Source organism: Natator depressus, chromosome 7 (assembly GCF_965152275.1).
Source record: "Natator depressus isolate rNatDep1 chromosome 7, rNatDep2.hap1, whole genome shotgun sequence".
Classification (NCBI taxonomy): domain Eukaryota; kingdom Metazoa; phylum Chordata; order Testudines; family Cheloniidae; genus Natator; species Natator depressus.
In genome coordinates this window covers 41,039,564-41,056,902 of record NC_134240.1, presented here as the reverse complement: position 1 = coordinate 41,056,902, position 17,339 = coordinate 41,039,564, and the positions used below count along the sequence as shown (strand labels likewise).

The following is a 17,339-nucleotide window of genomic DNA, read 5'->3' as shown; positions in this document are numbered from 1 at the left end:
CCCCGACCCCACCCCCTATCCAACCCCTCCTGCTCCCTGTCCCCTGATTGCCCTGACCCCTATCCACACCCTCGCCCCCTGACAGGCCCCCCGGGACTCCCATGCCTATCCAACCCCCCCCCCCCCACCACATCCCCTGACTGACCACTCCCTCCCTCCCCTCCAAACCTCCGTCCCATCCAACCGTTCCCTATCCCCTGACTGCCACCTGGGACCCCCTGCTCCTTATCCAACCCCTCCCCCCCCGCACTTCCCACCCCCTTACCATGCTGCTCAGAGTAGCATGTCTGGCAGGAGCTTGCAGCCCCGCCGCCCAGAGCGCTGGCAGCATGGTGAGCTGAGGCTGTGGGGGAGGGGCCGGGGGCTAGCCTCCCTGGCCGGGAGCTCAAGGGCTGGGCAGGATGGTCCTGTGGGCTGTAGTTTGCCCACCTCTGATATAGCTGGAGATGTAGAAATTTGTGGGAATTTGGAAACAAACAAGGGTAATGGTAATCTTTGCTCAGCTTTCACAGTTTTAGTTGTCAGTCTGGTAAACTGACATGTCAAATTAAGTTTCAAGTACTTCTCATTAAACATGGTCCAGGAAGTCATGTAATGTCTGTGGATGTCTGAAGAGCTCTGTGTTAGCTTGAAAGCTTCTCTCTCTGACCAGCTGAAGATGTTCAAATAAAAGATATTACCTCAGCCACATTGTGTAACAGCAAACACTGAAATCATTCACTTGCTCATTAATATGTACATCATGTACTAATACCTTATTTAAATATTAGCGTTTATGCCTAGAATGGGCCTTACTCCTAATATGTGAGATTCCCCCCTCTTAATGCTGTTATGGAATTTAACTGAATTGCTGTGGAGTTTAAATATTAAGAGAAGGTAGCCCTCTACTGACCAGAAATAGTATGTCCACAAGTTTTAAATATTCTGAGGTTCCTTAAAACAAAACTAATGCATGTTTCATAAACCTGCTATTGTATTAACTGAGAGCATTCACATGTGAACATTCATAGTGATATGTGTTTTCAACAGGTAGCAAATGGAAAATGGAAGCGATTGAGCAAATACTGTCCCCTAGATCTCTTCTCAGGGTAAGAAAATATTTACTTTAATTCCAGTGATTTGCTGACAGTGTGTGTCTGTCTAGCTAGTTGTCTTAAATTAGGTTGAATTTTGTCTAAGATTAAGGAGAGCAAGTGCTGACAAATGTTTTGTGATTTATAGCAACAGTATTTGTTCTTTTCCTGCATCTTTGTTTTTAAACCTCTAGAATTTAACTCAGTAGCTGTTAATTATTGCATGTGGTCCAGATGGCAAAACATGAGATCTTGAAAGAACTTGGATACTACTCAGATTTGTTTGCTCTTAAGTGGTATCTCTTTCTTTGCTCTGGCTTCATCTTGAGTAATGATATGCTTAGGGAATATATTCAGTGTGGGTAATGAATGTATATGGTTATCCTTTTGCTACTGTAAAGGTAATATAATGAGAACTGTGTGTTAAAATATTACATATGTATTTTTCTCTAGAAATAAACAGAGAATGCACTTTGCCTTGACAAGCTTATTACAGGAGGCACAGAACAATTTAAAAATATTTAAGGTAAGATTGACTGAAATTGCTTGCACGTTTTTTATACTGTCTTGTAAATTATTGGGTCCATTTAACTTAACGTCTGAATATTCAAAACCCCACTAGATACCTAGTTGAGGATTTTCCCTATTCCAACTTTCTAATTGCAATATGGAAAGATGTATGTAGATCTGAAGTTATGGAAAGTAAATCAATACCCCACTTAATTTTTGTTGGAAAAGTCTTTAAGACATAATGAGGCTGATGGGACTGTATTACAGCATCCACAAGTAATACTATAACTGCTGCATAAACGATCGGGTTTTTCAAAATGTTGCAATTTTGAGTGCTCCTTGAAGGGTATATTTTTTGCACAGTTTCATAACTTGTGTGGAGAATGTTGTACATTGTTTACTTAAGAGCATAAGGACATTTCTTCTCCTTAGAGGAAGTAAAATGTTACTTCACTGCCCACAACTGATGAGCAAAAACATATAGCAGTAACATGAACACTACTCTGTAGACTATGGAGATATCACATGCATATGTGTTAATTCTAGAAAACAAGATCTCTCCCTGTCTCAGCTATTTCCAACATAAAACAAATTAGCCTCCAATGTAAGAGATAACTCCAACTGAATTATTTCAGCTGTGTTGAAGTGTTGGTATTTTGATTTTTAAAAGTGGTGGTAATGGAGGGGAAACAAACCCTTCAGTGCCACTCTGCCTAAATTGTTCTGGGCCTGATCCAAAGTCTGTTGAAGTCAATATAGTGTTGTTTTTTTGTCAGCGTCTATGCCCTGGTCTACACTAGGACTTTAGGTCGAATTTAGCAGCATTAAATCGATGTAAACCTGCACCCATCCACACGATGAAGCCCTTTATTTCGACTTAAAGGGCTCTTAAAATCGATTTCCTTACTCCACCCCTGACAAGTGGATTAGCGCTTAAATCGGCCTTGCTGGGTCGAATTTGGCGTACTGTGGACACAATTCGACGGTATTGGCCTCCGGGAGCTATCCCAGAGTGCTCCATTTTGACCGCTCTGGACAGCACTCTCAACTCAGATGCACTGGCCAGGTAGACAGGAAAAGAACCGCGAACTTTTTTGAATCTCATTTCCTGTTTGGCCAGCGTGGCAAGCTGCAGGTGACCATGCAGAGCTCATCAGCAGAGGTGACCATGATGGAGTCTCAGAATCGCAAAAGAGCTCCAGCATGGACCGAACGGGAGGTACGGGATCTGATCGCTGTATGGGGAGAGGAATCCGTGCTATCAGAACTCCGTTCCAGTTTTCGAAATGCCAAAACCTTTGTCAAGATCTCCCAGGGCATGAAGGACAGAGGCCATAACAGGGACCCGAAGCAGTGCCGCGTGAAACTGAAGGAGCTGAGGCAAGCCTACCAGAAAACCAGAGAGGCGAACGGCCGCTCCGGGTCAGAGCCCCAAACATGCCGCTTCTATGATGAGCTGCATGCCATTTTAGGGGGTTCAGCCACCACTACCCCAGCCGTGTTGTTTGACTCCTTCAATGGAGATGGAGGCAATACGGAAGCAGGTTTTGGGGACGAAGAAGATGATGATGATGACGAGGTTGTAGATAGCTCACAGCAAGCAAGCGGAGAAACCGGTTTTCCCGACAGCCAGGAACTGTTTCTCACCCTGGACCTGGAGCCAGTACCCCCTGAACCCACCCAAGGCTGCCTCCTGGACCCAGCAGGCGGAGAAGGGACCTCCGGTGAGTGTACCTTTTAAAATACTATACATGGTTTAAAAGCAAGCATGTGAAAGGATTACTCTGCCCTGGCATTCGCGGCTCTCCTGGATATACTCCCAAAGCCTTTGCAAAAGGTTTCTGGGGAGGGCAGACTTATTGCGTCCTTCATGGTAGGACACTATACCACTCCAGGCCAGTAACACGTACTCGGGAATCATTGTACAACAAAGCATTGCAGTGTATGTTTGCTGGCGTTCAAGCAACATCCGTTCATGTGTTATCCTCAGGAGAGTGAGATATAATCCATGGTCACCTGGTTGAAATAGGGTGCTTTTCTTCAGGGGACACTCAGAGGAGCCCATTCCTGCTGGGCTGTTTGCCTGCAGCTGAACAGAAATGTTCCCCGCTGTTAGCCACAGGGAGGGGGGAGGGTTGAGGGGGTAGCCACGCGGTGGGGGGAGGCAAAATGCGACCTTGTAACGAAAGCACATGTGCTATGTATGTAATGTTAACAGCAAGGTTTACCCGGAAAGAGTGTAGCCAGTGTTTTATAAAATGTGTCTCTTTAAATACCGCTGTCCCTTTTCTTTTCTCCACCAGCTGCATGTGTTTCAATGATCACAGGATCTTCTCCTTCCCAGAGGCTAGTGAAGATTAGAAAGAAAAAAAAACGCACTCGAGATGAAATGTTCTCCGAGCTCATGCTGTCCTCCCACACTGACAGAGCACAGACGAATGCGTGGAGGCAAATAATGTCAGACTGCAGGAAAGCACAAAATGACCAGGAGGAGAGGTGGCGGGCTGAAGAGAGTAAGTGGCGGGCTGAAGAGAGGGCTGAAGCTCGAATGTGGCGACAGCGTGATGAGAGGAGGCAGGATTCAATGCTGAGGCTGCTGGAGGACCAAACCAGTATGCTCCAGTGTATGGTTGAGCTGCAGCAAAGGCAGCTGGAGCACAGACTGCCACTACAGCCCCTGTGTAACCAACCGCCCTCCTCCCCAAGTTCCATAGCCTCCACACCCAGACGCCCAAGAACGCGGTGGGGTGGCCACCGGCCAACCAGCCACTCCACCACAGAGGATTGCCCAAAAAAAAGAAGGCTGTCATTCAATAAATTTTAAAGTTGTAAACTTTTAAAGTGCTGTGTGGCATTTTCCTTCCCTCCTCCACCACCCCTCCTGGGCTACCTTGGTAGTCATCCCCCTATTTGTGTGATGAATGAATAAAGAATGCATGAATGTGAAGCAACAATGACTTTATTGCCTCTGCAAGAGGTGATCAAAGGGAGGAGGGGAGGGTGGTTGGTTAGCTTACAAGGAAGTAGAGTGAACCAAGGGGCGGGGGGTTTCATCAAGGAGAAACAAACAGAACTTTCACACCGTAGCCTGGCCAGTCATGAAACTGGTTTTCAAAGCCTCTCTGATGCGTACCGCACCCTCCTGTGCTCTTCTAACCGCCCTGGTGTCTGGCTGCGCGTAACCAGCAGCCAGACGATTTGCCTCAACCTCCCACCCCGCCATAAACGTCTCCCCCTTACTCTCTCAGATATTGTGGAGCACACAGCAAGCAGTAATAACAGTGGGAATATTGGTTTCGCTGAGGTCTAAGCGAGTCAGTAAACTGCGCCAGCGTGCCTTTAAATATCCAAATGCACATTCTACCACCATTCTGCACTTGCTCAGCCTGTAGTTGAACAGCTCCTGACTGCTGTCCAGGCTGCCTGTGTACGGCTTCATGAGCCATGGCATTAAGGGGTAGGCTGGGTCCCCAAGGATACATATAGGCATTTCAACATCACCAACAGTTATTTTCTGGTCTGGGAAGTAAGTCCCTTCTTGAAGCTTTTGAAACAGACCAGAGTTCCTGAAGATGCGAGCGTCATGTACCTTTCCCGGCCATCCCACGTTGATGTTGGTGAAACGTCCCTTGTGATCCACCAGGGCTTGCAGCACTATTGAAAAGTACCCCTTGCGGTTTATGTACTCGCCGGCTTGGTGCTCCGGTGCCAAGATATGGATATGGGTTCCGTCTATGGCCCCACCACAGTTAGGGAATCCCATTGCAGCAAAGCCATCCACTATGACCTGCACATTTCCCAAGGTCACTACCCTTGATATCAGCAGATCTTTGATTGCGTGGGCTACTTGCATCACAGCAGCCCCCACAGTAGATTTGCCCACTCCAAATTGATTCCCAACTGACCGGTAGCTGTCTGGCGTTGCAAGCTTCCACAGGGCTATCGCCACTCGCTTCTCAACTGTGAGGGCTGCTCTCATCTTGGTATTCATGCGCTTCAGGGCAGGGGAAAGCAAGTCACAAAGTTCCATGAAAGTGCCCTTACGCATGCGAAAGTTTCGCAGCCACTGGGAATCGTCCGAGACCTGCAACACTATGCGGTCCCACCAATCTGTACTTGTTTCCCGAGCCCAGAATCGGCGTTCCACAGCATGAACCTGCCCCATTAGCACCATTATGCATGCATTGGCAGGGCCCATGCTTTCAGAGAAATCTGTGTCCATGTCCTGATCACTCACGTGACCGCGCTGACGTCGCCTCCTTGCCCGGTAGCGCTTTGCCAGGTTCTGGTGCTGCATATACTGCTGGATAATGCGTGTGGTGTTTAATGTGCTCCTAATTGCCAAAGTGAGCTGAGCGGACTCCATGCTTGCCTTGGTATGGCGTCCGCACAGAAAAAAGGCGCGGAATGATTGTCTGCCGTTGCTCTGACGGAGGGAGGGGCGACTGACGACACGGCTTACAGGGTTGGCTTCAGGAGGCTAAAATCCACAAAGGGGGTGGCTTTACATCAAGGAGTAGTTCAGGCAGGACTTCACGGAGGGTTCCAATAAGAAATGGTGCACCTAAGTTATTGTTCTTATTGGAACAAGGAGGTTAGCCTGGCCTCTGATTGATACATGGCTAGATCTACCTCGCAGCACCTTCTCTGTGAGTGACTGCAGTGTGACCTAGAGGAATGAGTCCCCTAGACAGGGGAGGAGGCAAATGAGTACAAACAAATCTGGTCTATTTCTTGTTTTGATCCACTCCATCTATCTTTTACATCTTTGGCTGGCAGCAGACGGTGCAGAAGGACATATTGCCTGCCTGCTCACCATAAGACAGTTCAATAGGACTGACTGCCGGACTAAAGAGAATGACCTGGTCAAGTCACTAAAAATTTAGTCCCTGCGCCCATGTCTGCCCAGGCACTCCTGATCGACCTCACACAGGCGACCAGGAGTACCTCGGACATGACGAGGACGGCTACCAGTCGTATTGTACCGTCTGCTGCCACAAGGCAATGGGTTGCTGCTACTGTGTAGCAATGCCGTGCCGCGTCTGCCAGCACCCAGGAGACATACAGTGACGGTTACCTGAGCGGGCTCCATGCTTGCGGTGGTATGGCGTCCGCACAGGTAACTCAGGAAAAAAGGCGCGAAACAATTGTCTGCCCTTGCTTTCACGGAGGGAGGGAGGGAAGGGGGGGACTGATGATATGTACCCAGAACCACCCGCGACAATGTTTCAGCCCCATCAGGCATTGGGATCTCAACCCAGAATTCCAATGGGCAGCGGAGACTGTGGGATAGCTACCCACAGTGCAACGCTCCGGAAGTCAACTCTAGCCTCGGTACTGTGGAAGCACTCCGCCGAGTTAATGCACTTAATGCACTTCTGTGGGGACACACACACTCGAATATATAAAACCGATTTCTAAAAAACCGACTTCTATAAATTCGACCTTATTCCGTAGTGTAGACATACCCTAAGAAAAAAGTCTTGTGGCTTACGGTTAAACTTATGGGGTTGGGAGGAGTGTTCTGTGCAACTTATAAACCAATTTTATATTTCGATTTTGAACAATTTTAAACTTTCCTACTCTTAAACTTTATGCGCCAAGTCACTTTTTTCCTTCTGGAGTCTGTTCAGCAGCTGTGCCTTGGCTAGCAGCTAAGAACCTACTAGACAGTTTACCCCAGCATGCAGTATTGCATTTGTGACTGATAAATACGTGTCTAACTGATGCAGTTGTTCAATAATTTTAATTATTTCTTCTGAGAAACATACATTGTAGCCATCTTTGTTACATGATCAGACTCTGCTTGCATCCCCTGAAACATGCCTCTTCAACTGTTAAATCTTAATGAGTTTGTTTTCTGTTCTTTATCATTAAATATTCATATTTGGACTTTCCAAAATGCATAAGTATTTCTTTGCTCTATTACAGAATGGTGAACTAATTTATGGCTGTAAGGATGATCAGGACTCTCTCTCTGACTGGAATGAACTTGCTCGTCACTTAAAACCATTCTTCTTTCCTGCAAATGGGATGGTCAGTGGACCGCATTGTACAAGGACGATTATTAAAGAATTAATCCATGTAATAACAATGACTCTACTTAGTAGTACTGATGCCTGCAGGGCAGGTAACATGAAGACAGTTCCCATTTCACTAGGAAGGAGCTACTGTGAAGCAAGTGCTTTCAGTAAGGAGCTGGTAAGAAATGGTAAGATTTATTTCACAGTAATTTAAATATATCGTAATACAATCCAGGGTACATAATACACTGATTCAGATCACTGCATTTTATTTATTGTTTGCTACTTAGGATGAGAGTTGAAGCAACAAGTGTGGGAGCGTTGTTACCTGTTTAAACACAAGAAAGTTAATGGGCTGAAAAGCCACTGCTCTAAAATTCTTTTACATTCACTCTAGATAATTGATTTTGACTGAATTTAAATTTGAATTAATACTTTTTAGTATTGCATCTACTGATGATGCAACTCCGCTCATCAGTGCAAGCATGTAAAAGCTGTAATGGAGAAAAATGAAAAAGAAAATATGTACTCCAGCTGATTACTGTATTGTGTCTTAAAAACACTGTAGAGTTTCTTGCCTTAGTTTGAGGTGCAGGCTAGCTGCTATTTTAACTTAATTTAGTTTGCATTATTTTTTGGTTTTTTTCCACATGAGGTAGTATTTAAAAGGAAAAAGGGTATGTATGTGTGGGAAATGGAAATGAGGATTGGGAGTTGGGGGGTGGAGCAGAGCATATTACATCCTCACTACTCTAGTCTTGCAAAAGTGCAGTTGGTCTTCGAGACATTGTCGCTGGTTGGGGGACAGCCCCTATACTGTAGCACTATGTGATCATGGAGCCATTTCTAAGCAGTAATTGGCATTTAGTGGGTGTGCTTGATCCTAACATTTCAGATGCTGCATTACATACGCGTATTACTGTTTTGACTGAGATTTTTCTTTAAGTTGATCTCCTGAGTTGAATTTCTTTGAAAAAACAGGTTTGTTTGTTTTTTTTTTAAGTCAGAGTACAGTTTTCTACAATGTATAATAGCTATTCAAGATCTGAAATGCTACATGACTTGATGTGATATAGATTACCTTGTAAATCAGTCTGACTCATCTGGGGGATATTTTCGAAAGCACAAAGGGAAGATGGGGCTGAACTGCCCCTTGTGGGTTTGAATATTTCCAGTAATGTCAGACCGAGCATGGAAATGTGTGAGGGAGATTTTTTCTGTTTTTTCTTTTTTTTTTTTTTTCCCCTTTGAGTGTTTTGTCATGAAAGAAAGAAAAAATCTGATTCCATCCCATAAGATTCACTGCACAGTCAAACTCTAGTGTTATACGTAATATAGTCATTCAAAATGTGAAATGTTGAATGCCCACCTCTTACGATTTTACTATTTTAAACCTAAGAATCAGCCTGTAGCTTTTCCTTCAGCTGATCAAGCTGGGGAATAGTTGGGTCTATTATGTAAAAATAGTTGTTCTTTTTCAACCTGCATAATTTGAAAATACTTTTTCTTCTAGGTAAAAATAAAATGGAGAGCTCTGGCTTACCAAGGGGCTGTCTACTTTATAAAACCCTTCAGGCTCAGATGCTGGATATGCTGGATATTGAGGGACTTTATCCTTTGTACAATAGAGTTGAACAGTACTTAGAGGAGTTTCCTGAGGAGAGGTAAGACTTCCAGGCTGTCTTCTGTAATGTGCTCAGGAAGGTGTAATGTGGTGATTTGCACTGCAGACTCTGGAAAGTTTCTGTCTGTAGAGATTTGTCTTCTGGTTTCGATACAAATTCAGGGTATCATAAAACTTGGTGGAATGGATGAGACCATTGGTTCACAGTATAGCATTATGCCTCTGGAGGTGACCCATACATAGGGGAAGGCTGACAAATAACAGTGAAATGTATTAGCTTTATGTCTGGCCTTGTAAAGTTGTGAACGTTAATGACCATTAAAATGTTCAGCTCTGTTTTTAAAAAGCATCGGCCTTAGTATTTACATCTGACATAACAGCACTTCATTTTTTTCTAATCACACTGCCCTTTAATTTCACCACTCATCCCCATATTCTGATATGGGACTGGGAATTAAGGCAGTGCTGAGAGTTTTCATTTTGATCTTTATGCACCTCTATGCAAGCCCCTCCGTACCATTTTAATGGACCTTTTCGGTCTCAGCTGTCTTTCTAAGAGAGGCAAAAAAACTGGACACAGCACTTCAGATGGTGATGGGATCATTAGCCACTGTCTCAATATTTAGGAGCTTGGGTCTCTACTCTGTACTTTCTGCCTTCTTGCACTGTTTTTTTCCTGTGTAGAGTGTAGGCTCAGCAGTTCCTTGCATATGGAAGTCTTGGTCTCTCCCCACTGGTCTATGCTTGTAACTTCTGCTTCCTGAGTAGTGTAGTACTACTGGTTACGTAGCTCTGAAGAGGAACCTTCCCAAGGGCAGCTTGTTTGGGGGCCTATTAAACTTGCTTTGTTGCCTCAAAAGCTGGAAATCCCATCTCCTTGGCTTGGGATTGAAGCAAAATTGTTCCTTTGCTTCTCTCTCAAGTAACTCCAAAGTCACAATGCAGATTTACCTATGTAGATGGATTTCATCTTAATAGGGGTGAGGAGGTTGAAGTTTTTCATAATCTTTCACTATACCATGGCTATAACAAACAGCCTGGCCCCCTGCCCCCTATCCACCCCCTACCACTTCCTGCCCCCTGACTGCCCCCCTCAAACCCCCGAACCATCCAACCCCCCTGCTCCTTGTCCCCGACCGCCCCCTCCTGGGACCCCACCCCCTATCCAACCCCCACTGCTCCCTGTCCCCTGACTGCCCGGACCCCTATCCACACCCCTGATAGGCCCACCCCCAGGGCCCCCGACCCATCTACCGCCCCCCATTCCTTGTCCCCTGACCGCCCCCTACCGAGCCCCCGTCCCTAACTGCCCCCCTAGGACCTCACCCCCTATCCAACGCCCCCCTCCCCGAACCTCTGCACCATCCAACCCCCCCGTCCCCGACTGCTCTCCAGGACCTCCTGCCCCTTATCCAACCCCCACCCCCTTACCATGCCACTCAGAGCAGCAGGACAGGCTTATTGGAAAGCCTAGGAGGTGGGCGGGCACAAGCTGCGCTGCCCACATGGTGGTGTGACTGCGGGGGAGGGGGGATAGCGGGGGAGGGGCCGGGGGCTAGACTCCCCGGCTGGGAGCTCGGGCTGGGCAGGGCGGTCCCGCAGGCTGTAGTTTTGCCCACCTTTGTTCTAACCACATGGCCACCCTTCAGATTTGTGGATTCGTTGATACCATGGGACAGATTACTTTGTTGTGCCTCACTCTGCTGTTGATACAAAAAGATACAGCCTAATTTTTGCAGGCTGGCCAGGTGTGTAGACACAATACAGCACTGTACAAAATCTGTTTCAAATCCTGCTGTTTCTGAATCATCTTTGGTAGAGACCCATTACGTTGCCTTGATCTTCATGCTTTTCATTTTAGTGTCTAGATATGGAACTTCTAATTTAACCTTTCATGTAACACAGCAGATAAACTTCTGCACAATCTAATTTGGGGGCAGTTTTCTGGTTGATGTGAATATATTTCCATCTAGATTTCTGCTAGGAAAGATAACCAAAGCCCAATTCAGAGCTGTAAGGATACAATTCCTAAGAGACCAATCTGAGGGAAAGTTCACAGAAAGGTAGTTGGCTCCTGCTGCTTACTAGTGGAATCCTAAAGGCCACTTGTTTTTGGGAAACCCCAGAGATGAAGGCGAGGTGGATGTTGTTTTTTGATTTAAAAACAAATTAGTTTTTTTATTTAGATCAATTTTTAAATTAAATACATATTTATTAAAAACTATTTAAAATTAAATTTGAAATCAAGAACCTATATTAAGGTCTAAGATTATTGTAATCTATTCAAATAATTTAAATTCAATACAAAAAATATTGAGCAATACGTGTTGGCTGCCAAGTTTTAAAGAAGTCAAACCAGTGAACTGCTGGAAGTCGTTGGCTAAGCAACTGGAGTGAGGGTTAGTTGAAGTGCTAAACAGCAGTAGCCTCTTCTCCAGGGGGAGAGAGAATATCTTTTTCTTTTTCAGTTTCTTCAGCATGTTCAGTTTAGTGACTAGTTCATTCAAAGTTACTATTTTGGAAATTGTAAAAGCAGGAAAACTTGTTTTCTCTCTTCCAATCTATGAATAAAAAGTAGGTGTGAACAGATGAGATGTACGAGTTCTAAAATCTTGAAGGACATCGTGACCGGAAACCATTCAGTTCACTAACTACAGATGCTACTTCTTTTTGTTTAAAAAATCAGCTGGTTTTAAATGCAAAATATGTTTTGGTTTTTTTCTTGTCTCTAGCACTTTAAGGTATTTAATACAAAAATTTAAAATGCTTTTGTTCATTTTTAATTGAATTGATTGATACAAAATTATGAGTAGTAAATAAGAAATGCACATTTAATGTAAAGGCTATATTTAGTTGGAAATCAACATGCTTTAATGCTTACCAACCAATGAGAATCACCTTCCCCCTCCCCCCCCCCTTTCTTAGCAAAAGAACTAAAAAATACAAATGCAAAACATGATTAAAATTGATTACCTCTCCCACTTCCCCTTTGTTTACCTGAGCTCTCTCTTTTTGGCAGTAAATCATGTGATAGAAGGAAATATTCTTTCACAGGATGTGAAATTAGGTTGTGGAATTCATCACAGGATGACCTTAGCACCAAGAATTTAGTGCATGTCAAAGTGGGATTTGATGAATGAATAAGAGTATCCCAAGTAGTTATTTTAAAGTTTTGGCAGGGATTTGAAACATAGTGCGTTAAGATTTTAAGCCAAATTCTAACTATTAGTATGTAAGATGAGACCACTAGGATGTGTGTATGGGAGTTAGTTTATTCCACATCTGCATACTATTGGTTTTCTTAAACCTTCCTCTGATGTGTCTGGGGCTGGCCACTGTCAGATACAGGATGCTTGTCAAGGTGGAATCTGATGCAGTGTGGCAATTCCTATGTTAAATTCTTCCTAGTGGTTGTCGAGGTGAGCAAGTTTGCAGCCTTGAAGTAATGAGTCCCTCGGTATTGTTCAGCCAATAGTTGACATGAGTGTCTAATATTTCTTATCTCATGTCTAACACACTTATGTCACTGTTGAAACTTGTCCCCAGTTTATAATCTGATATAGAAAAATATTTCCTCAAATTTTGCCTAGATTATACTGAAACAAGTATCACTCCTTCTCCTTTGAAAGTGCCAAGGCTTATTTTAAGGTTGTGGATCCCCTATTATCATCTGTTCTCTCCCTTACTTGATGGTCAGTTTCTCTCTGTTTAGTCTTGTGGGAGTGAGAAATTGATATGTTGGTTACAAATTGATTTCTGATGGAATAGAAATATCTGGTAATGTGTGACTTATCCGTTTCTGTACTCCAGTAGTAATAGCAACTGTCCAAGAGGACAGATATTACAGACAAATTACTTCTGTTAATTTAAGGCTGAGTTTTATGTTTTCCTGTCAATATGGGTAATGTGCTAGAAGACTAGAGTACATCATGTTTACACAGCTTAGCCATAGAAGTGATCAATTAGTGGAAAGAGAAGAAAACAAGGACCCAGACAGAACATATAAAAGTCCCTATAGATAGTGATAGGTTCTGCTGCCCATCAGTCTAGTGGAAGAGCAATGGTCCATTACATGTTGGTAACCAGTGAAGAAGTAAAATAACCAAGTAAATTCTTAATTCCCCTGTTCCCATCCAGTTTGCAGGAGGTACATAAAGATGTGCTCATAACGATGTGAAATTCTAATATATAATGACAGGCTTCAGAGTAGCAGCCGTGTTAGTCTGTATCCGTAAAAAGAAAAGGAGGACTTGTGGCACCTTAGAGACTAACCAATTTATTTGAGCATAAGCTTTCGTGAGCTACAGCTCGCTTCATCGGATGCATCTGATGAAGTGAGCTGTAGCTCACGAAAGCTTATGCTCAAATAAATTTGTTAGTCTCTAAGGTGCCACAAGTCCTCCTTTTCTTTTTTCTAATATGTAATTAACTATTCAGTTGCTCAGTGTGGTGCTTTTATAAGTGAGAATCTTCTGTGTTTGCATCATTGCTACTTGCAGTAAAATAGATGAGGAAGTTTATGGAGTATAGCTCTGATGTGAAATTATTCTAGTAAGACCCTCTCTGAAACAGAGAAAGTGATGAAATACTATGTTAGTTTAGGCTGTAGAAATCCAAGATCAGTAGTTCTGTGAGTTTCAGATTGCCATCATAAAATGGTGACCTATGTAGCAGCTTGTATTGAACAACTGCAATAAATGCCTTCTGGTATCTGTTGTTGGGGAAATACTAAGCACTGGGAGTTAAACTGGACTAACTTCAGATGGAAAACCAAGTCCAGTTTGTTGTTGTAGTAAAAGATCACTCTAAGGCAAGGCCCTCTTTCATTTTGTATTGTCCTTTGTATTCCTTAAAATGTAACTTCCTTGTGTAATTTAGACACTAACCACAAGAGGGTAATAGAGCTTCATTTGCAAAAGGTACTGTTTACTCTCTGAGCAGCTTCTGATATGTGGAAATCAACATTTTGATTTATAACTGAAATATTACATGTACGGTGAGCAACTGTAATATTGAGTCCTGCTAATAAATAGTTGGCAATATAACACTATACTTTGGCTTTCTTAAAAAGTCAGGCAACATAAATTCAATTTTACATATTTTCTGCTGTGCACGTAGATTAAGCATTCCATTTGTCGCTTTACCTGTATATATCCTTTCTATCTGCTGTGCATTAGCACTAAACTAAAAACTTGTTCCCAGCTTGTTACTACATATTAGCCAACTCATACACTTGTGGCTTCAGTTTCTTAGGAATTGAAGTATTTGATGTAACAAGTCGTCTTCTAGTAAAAATGCCATTGCTCGGAGCCCCTGCAAACTGTGTGGGAAGATCTGCTGTTTCTCCATGTTTACAACATTACAATTCTTCCCCATCATAATGCTGTTTTACGTTTACTAAAGGTTTACCCTCACCTGATGAAAACACCTTTTTGAAAGGTTTGGGTCAGTAAAGATTAGAACTGGATCAGTAAAACTTCTTCCTATTTTTTGTACTTATTAGAAGTACATCACAGATAGATGGACCTTACAATGAAGCATTTTATGAGAAACTTCTAGATCTTTCAACTGAAGATGATGGAACAGAAGCATTTGCATTTACAAAGGTACCTTTCTTCAGCGTGGGTGCTAAAGCTTACTTTATTCTGTCAGCTTCCATAAAGTATGTCATATATAATTAAGCTTGGCAGAATTTGATTTCTATTTTATAATTTTGATGGATAATTGATTTTTTTAAAGCATTTTTAACTATTTAGACTTTCACAGTTGTGGGAAATTTTGGGGAGGTTAGACACTTAATGACAGAAAATGCCCTTCAGAAAGTTAGGTTTATAAGCATTAAAACAAATTATCAACAGCAAGTAAATAAATAACCTTAATTCAAGCAGCATTTTTCTTCCTTTACTTATCTGTAAATTTCAATTATTGTCAATGAAACTGTTTTTCATCGGTATGTTGTTTACAGTGAAAATGACTACTGATAATCTAATCCTTCCAAGTTTGTGTATGCTGTAACAATCAATGAGAGAGAAAATCCAGGCAGATGCTGAACAGTTAAAATTCCCATTGAAGTGCTCATCCCCTTTGAAAATGAGCTCATACTACCACTTTTTAACTAAACAAAGGCGCTAACTATTCACAAATTCCTTACTCCTTTCTAAATCACATGGTACATTTAAATGAATAGCTATTTCATATTAGTTGACCTAGTATATAGAATAAATATGTACTCATGCAAAGCAGTCTGTGTGAAGAGTTAACCATTTGTAACATGTGACACAGGAAAAATGTTAGTGAATGCATAAAGTCTGTGATGACATCGGTATAATCTCCTCAACACCTGAAGTGATTATTACTTTACACTTTCATTGTGCATGCTTAATGTACTTTGGCTTTGCATCTGTGACTGAGTCCAGAAATACTTGTACAAGTGCTCTTATTATGGAGATAACCTATCCTGTTTTTACCTTGTGTGTAGGTTCAGCAGTACAGAGTAGCAATGACAGCTAAGGACTGCTCCATCATGATTTCCCTTTCACCTTGTCTACAGGATGAATGGTAAGGGATTCTGAAAGACAGTTCAGACAGCCAAGAAAAAAAGCTTTCTATAGTTGATTTGAGTCCCATAATCTTTAGGGTGTTTCACTGTTGGGTTGCCCATGTTGACAGTGGGAGTACTAATCATGAAGTTCTGATTAAAATATTTAGAAAGGAGGCTCAACTTTTTTTTTAACACTGAAACTACTTAGGGCTTGTATTCACTGCAACAGTTAGCTTGAGTTACTGCAGGTGAACTGTTGCATTCCCACTGCATTACTAGCTCAAGTATCACCTTCAACCTACCTTCTCTGACAGGCTACCTAACTCTAGCTAGAGATTTTAATGTGGGCAACTCTCCAGTTATAATTTGAGCTAACTGTGCTATGACGCACTCTTAATTTGGAGGCTGAAATCTGTTTCAAAGTCCTAATGTTGATGATGTGCCTTTAAGGATAAACCAAAATGAATTACCTCAGTCACCATGGCAAAAGAGTTACGTTCTCAATCTTTATCATTGCATATCTTTTGATTCCTTTCTGGATATTAGGATTTATTCAATGTCTTATCATTAGAGTGATATTCTTTGGATGGAAGACATACTTGGTAGTGGCTGTGTTCATCCTCTGATTTGAGGTATGGAGGAAAGCTGCTTTTGAAATAGATAGAGCCAGCTTAACCCTTTTAAGTGACTGACCTGAAGAGTTAAGTATCTTGCTCTCATTCTGTCAAAACTGGTCATTCATCAAGAGGTGCAACTTTTGTTGCAACCACACAGCTTTAGTAACTTAGTGTCCATGTTGACTTTTTTGTCAACACAACCCTAGTCATCTCCTTAGTGAAGTCAGAAACTAATTTTCCGTGTGGATTTGTGCTGTTTTTGAGGATCAGCTCTGAAGAAGGTAATCTCTCTTCTCTAACCTATAATACTCGTTTAATTGTTGAGAAAATAAGATAGAAAATTCTCCCATCCAAACCTTTTACTTAGATTTTGTAGGTCACTTCAGGGAGTTTTTCTAATATCATTGTTTTAAGATGTGTTCGTAACACCTGAATGCTAGTTCTGATAGGCAGAAGGCAATTTTATTAATTCAGGCCAGGACAATAAATTGAACAAAGTAAGTTTCATACAGAGGAAGAAGAGGTTATTACTTCAGTTTAGTATATAAAAAGGACATTTGTGAAGTGGCATTAACACTACCTAACACTACGTTATGTCTGTGCAGGTGATGGTTGTTTCTAGCTGTAGAAGCTCTGTGCAGTACTTCTGACACACTTTTCATTTATACAAGTAGCTCTTAATGCCAAAACCGCCAGTTGAGATTAATTCATTTAGCAGTGGTAGAGCAATTTAGGGAGGTTTGGTTTAGATAGGTATGGAAACTAACAGGAAAAGGATTGGCATGTGTAAAGAAATGGCTTATTCATTCCTGTTCCCACATAATTTTGGACTGGAAAAACTATACCTGAGTTAAGAATGAACCCTGGCTGCTTTTAAAAGCTACATCATCTGAAGTCCCATTTTTCTGGTTTACAATGCCTAATAAATATGGAGACGCTGGCAATGTACTG

General features: G+C 42.4%; 2 protein-coding genes across 6 annotated transcripts in view; both read left to right on the top strand.

Moving 5' to 3' along the window:
* Positions 1-17,339, top strand: part of IPPK (inositol-pentakisphosphate 2-kinase) — a 96,696-nt gene that overhangs the window by 76,970 nt on the left and 2,387 nt on the right. For all 4 annotated transcript variants that reach the window (XM_074958209.1, XM_074958207.1, XM_074958210.1 and 1 more), the window contains 6 exons: positions 1,030-1,088; positions 1,527-1,599; positions 7,515-7,794; positions 9,120-9,270; positions 14,734-14,836; positions 15,709-15,788. In XM_074958209.1, coding sequence (XP_074814310.1) covers positions 1,030-1,088; positions 1,527-1,599; positions 7,515-7,794; positions 9,120-9,270; positions 14,734-14,836; positions 15,709-15,788 — 746 coding nt within the window. The remainder of the gene's footprint in view (positions 1-1,029; positions 1,089-1,526; positions 1,600-7,514; positions 7,795-9,119; positions 9,271-14,733; positions 14,837-15,708; positions 15,789-17,339) is intronic.
* LOC141991514 (uncharacterized) lies at positions 2,883-4,453 on the top strand. 2 transcript variants are annotated; one of them, XM_074959834.1, is made up of 2 exons: positions 2,883-3,307; positions 3,911-4,453. In XM_074959834.1, the coding sequence occupies exons 1-2, from the start codon at positions 2,902-2,904 to the stop codon at positions 4,405-4,407; spliced, it is 903 nt and encodes a 300-aa protein (XP_074815935.1). In that variant the 5' UTR covers positions 2,883-2,901; the 3' UTR covers positions 4,408-4,453. The 2 variants fall into 2 exon arrangements, with proteins under 2 accessions (XP_074815935.1, XP_074815934.1); XM_074959833.1 differs by having other exon boundaries at positions 3,887-4,453.

Bases quoted from the DNA above. Each gene is read 5' to 3' on its own strand.
- LOC141991514 (XM_074959833.1), top strand. From the start codon at position 2,902: ATGAAGGACAGAGGCCATAACAGGGACCCGAAGCAGTGCCGCGTGAAA. The intron at 3,308-3,886 runs GTGAGTGTACCT...TTTCTCCACCAG, and splicing joins AGGCGGAGAAGGGACCTCCG to CTGCATGTGTTTCAATGATC.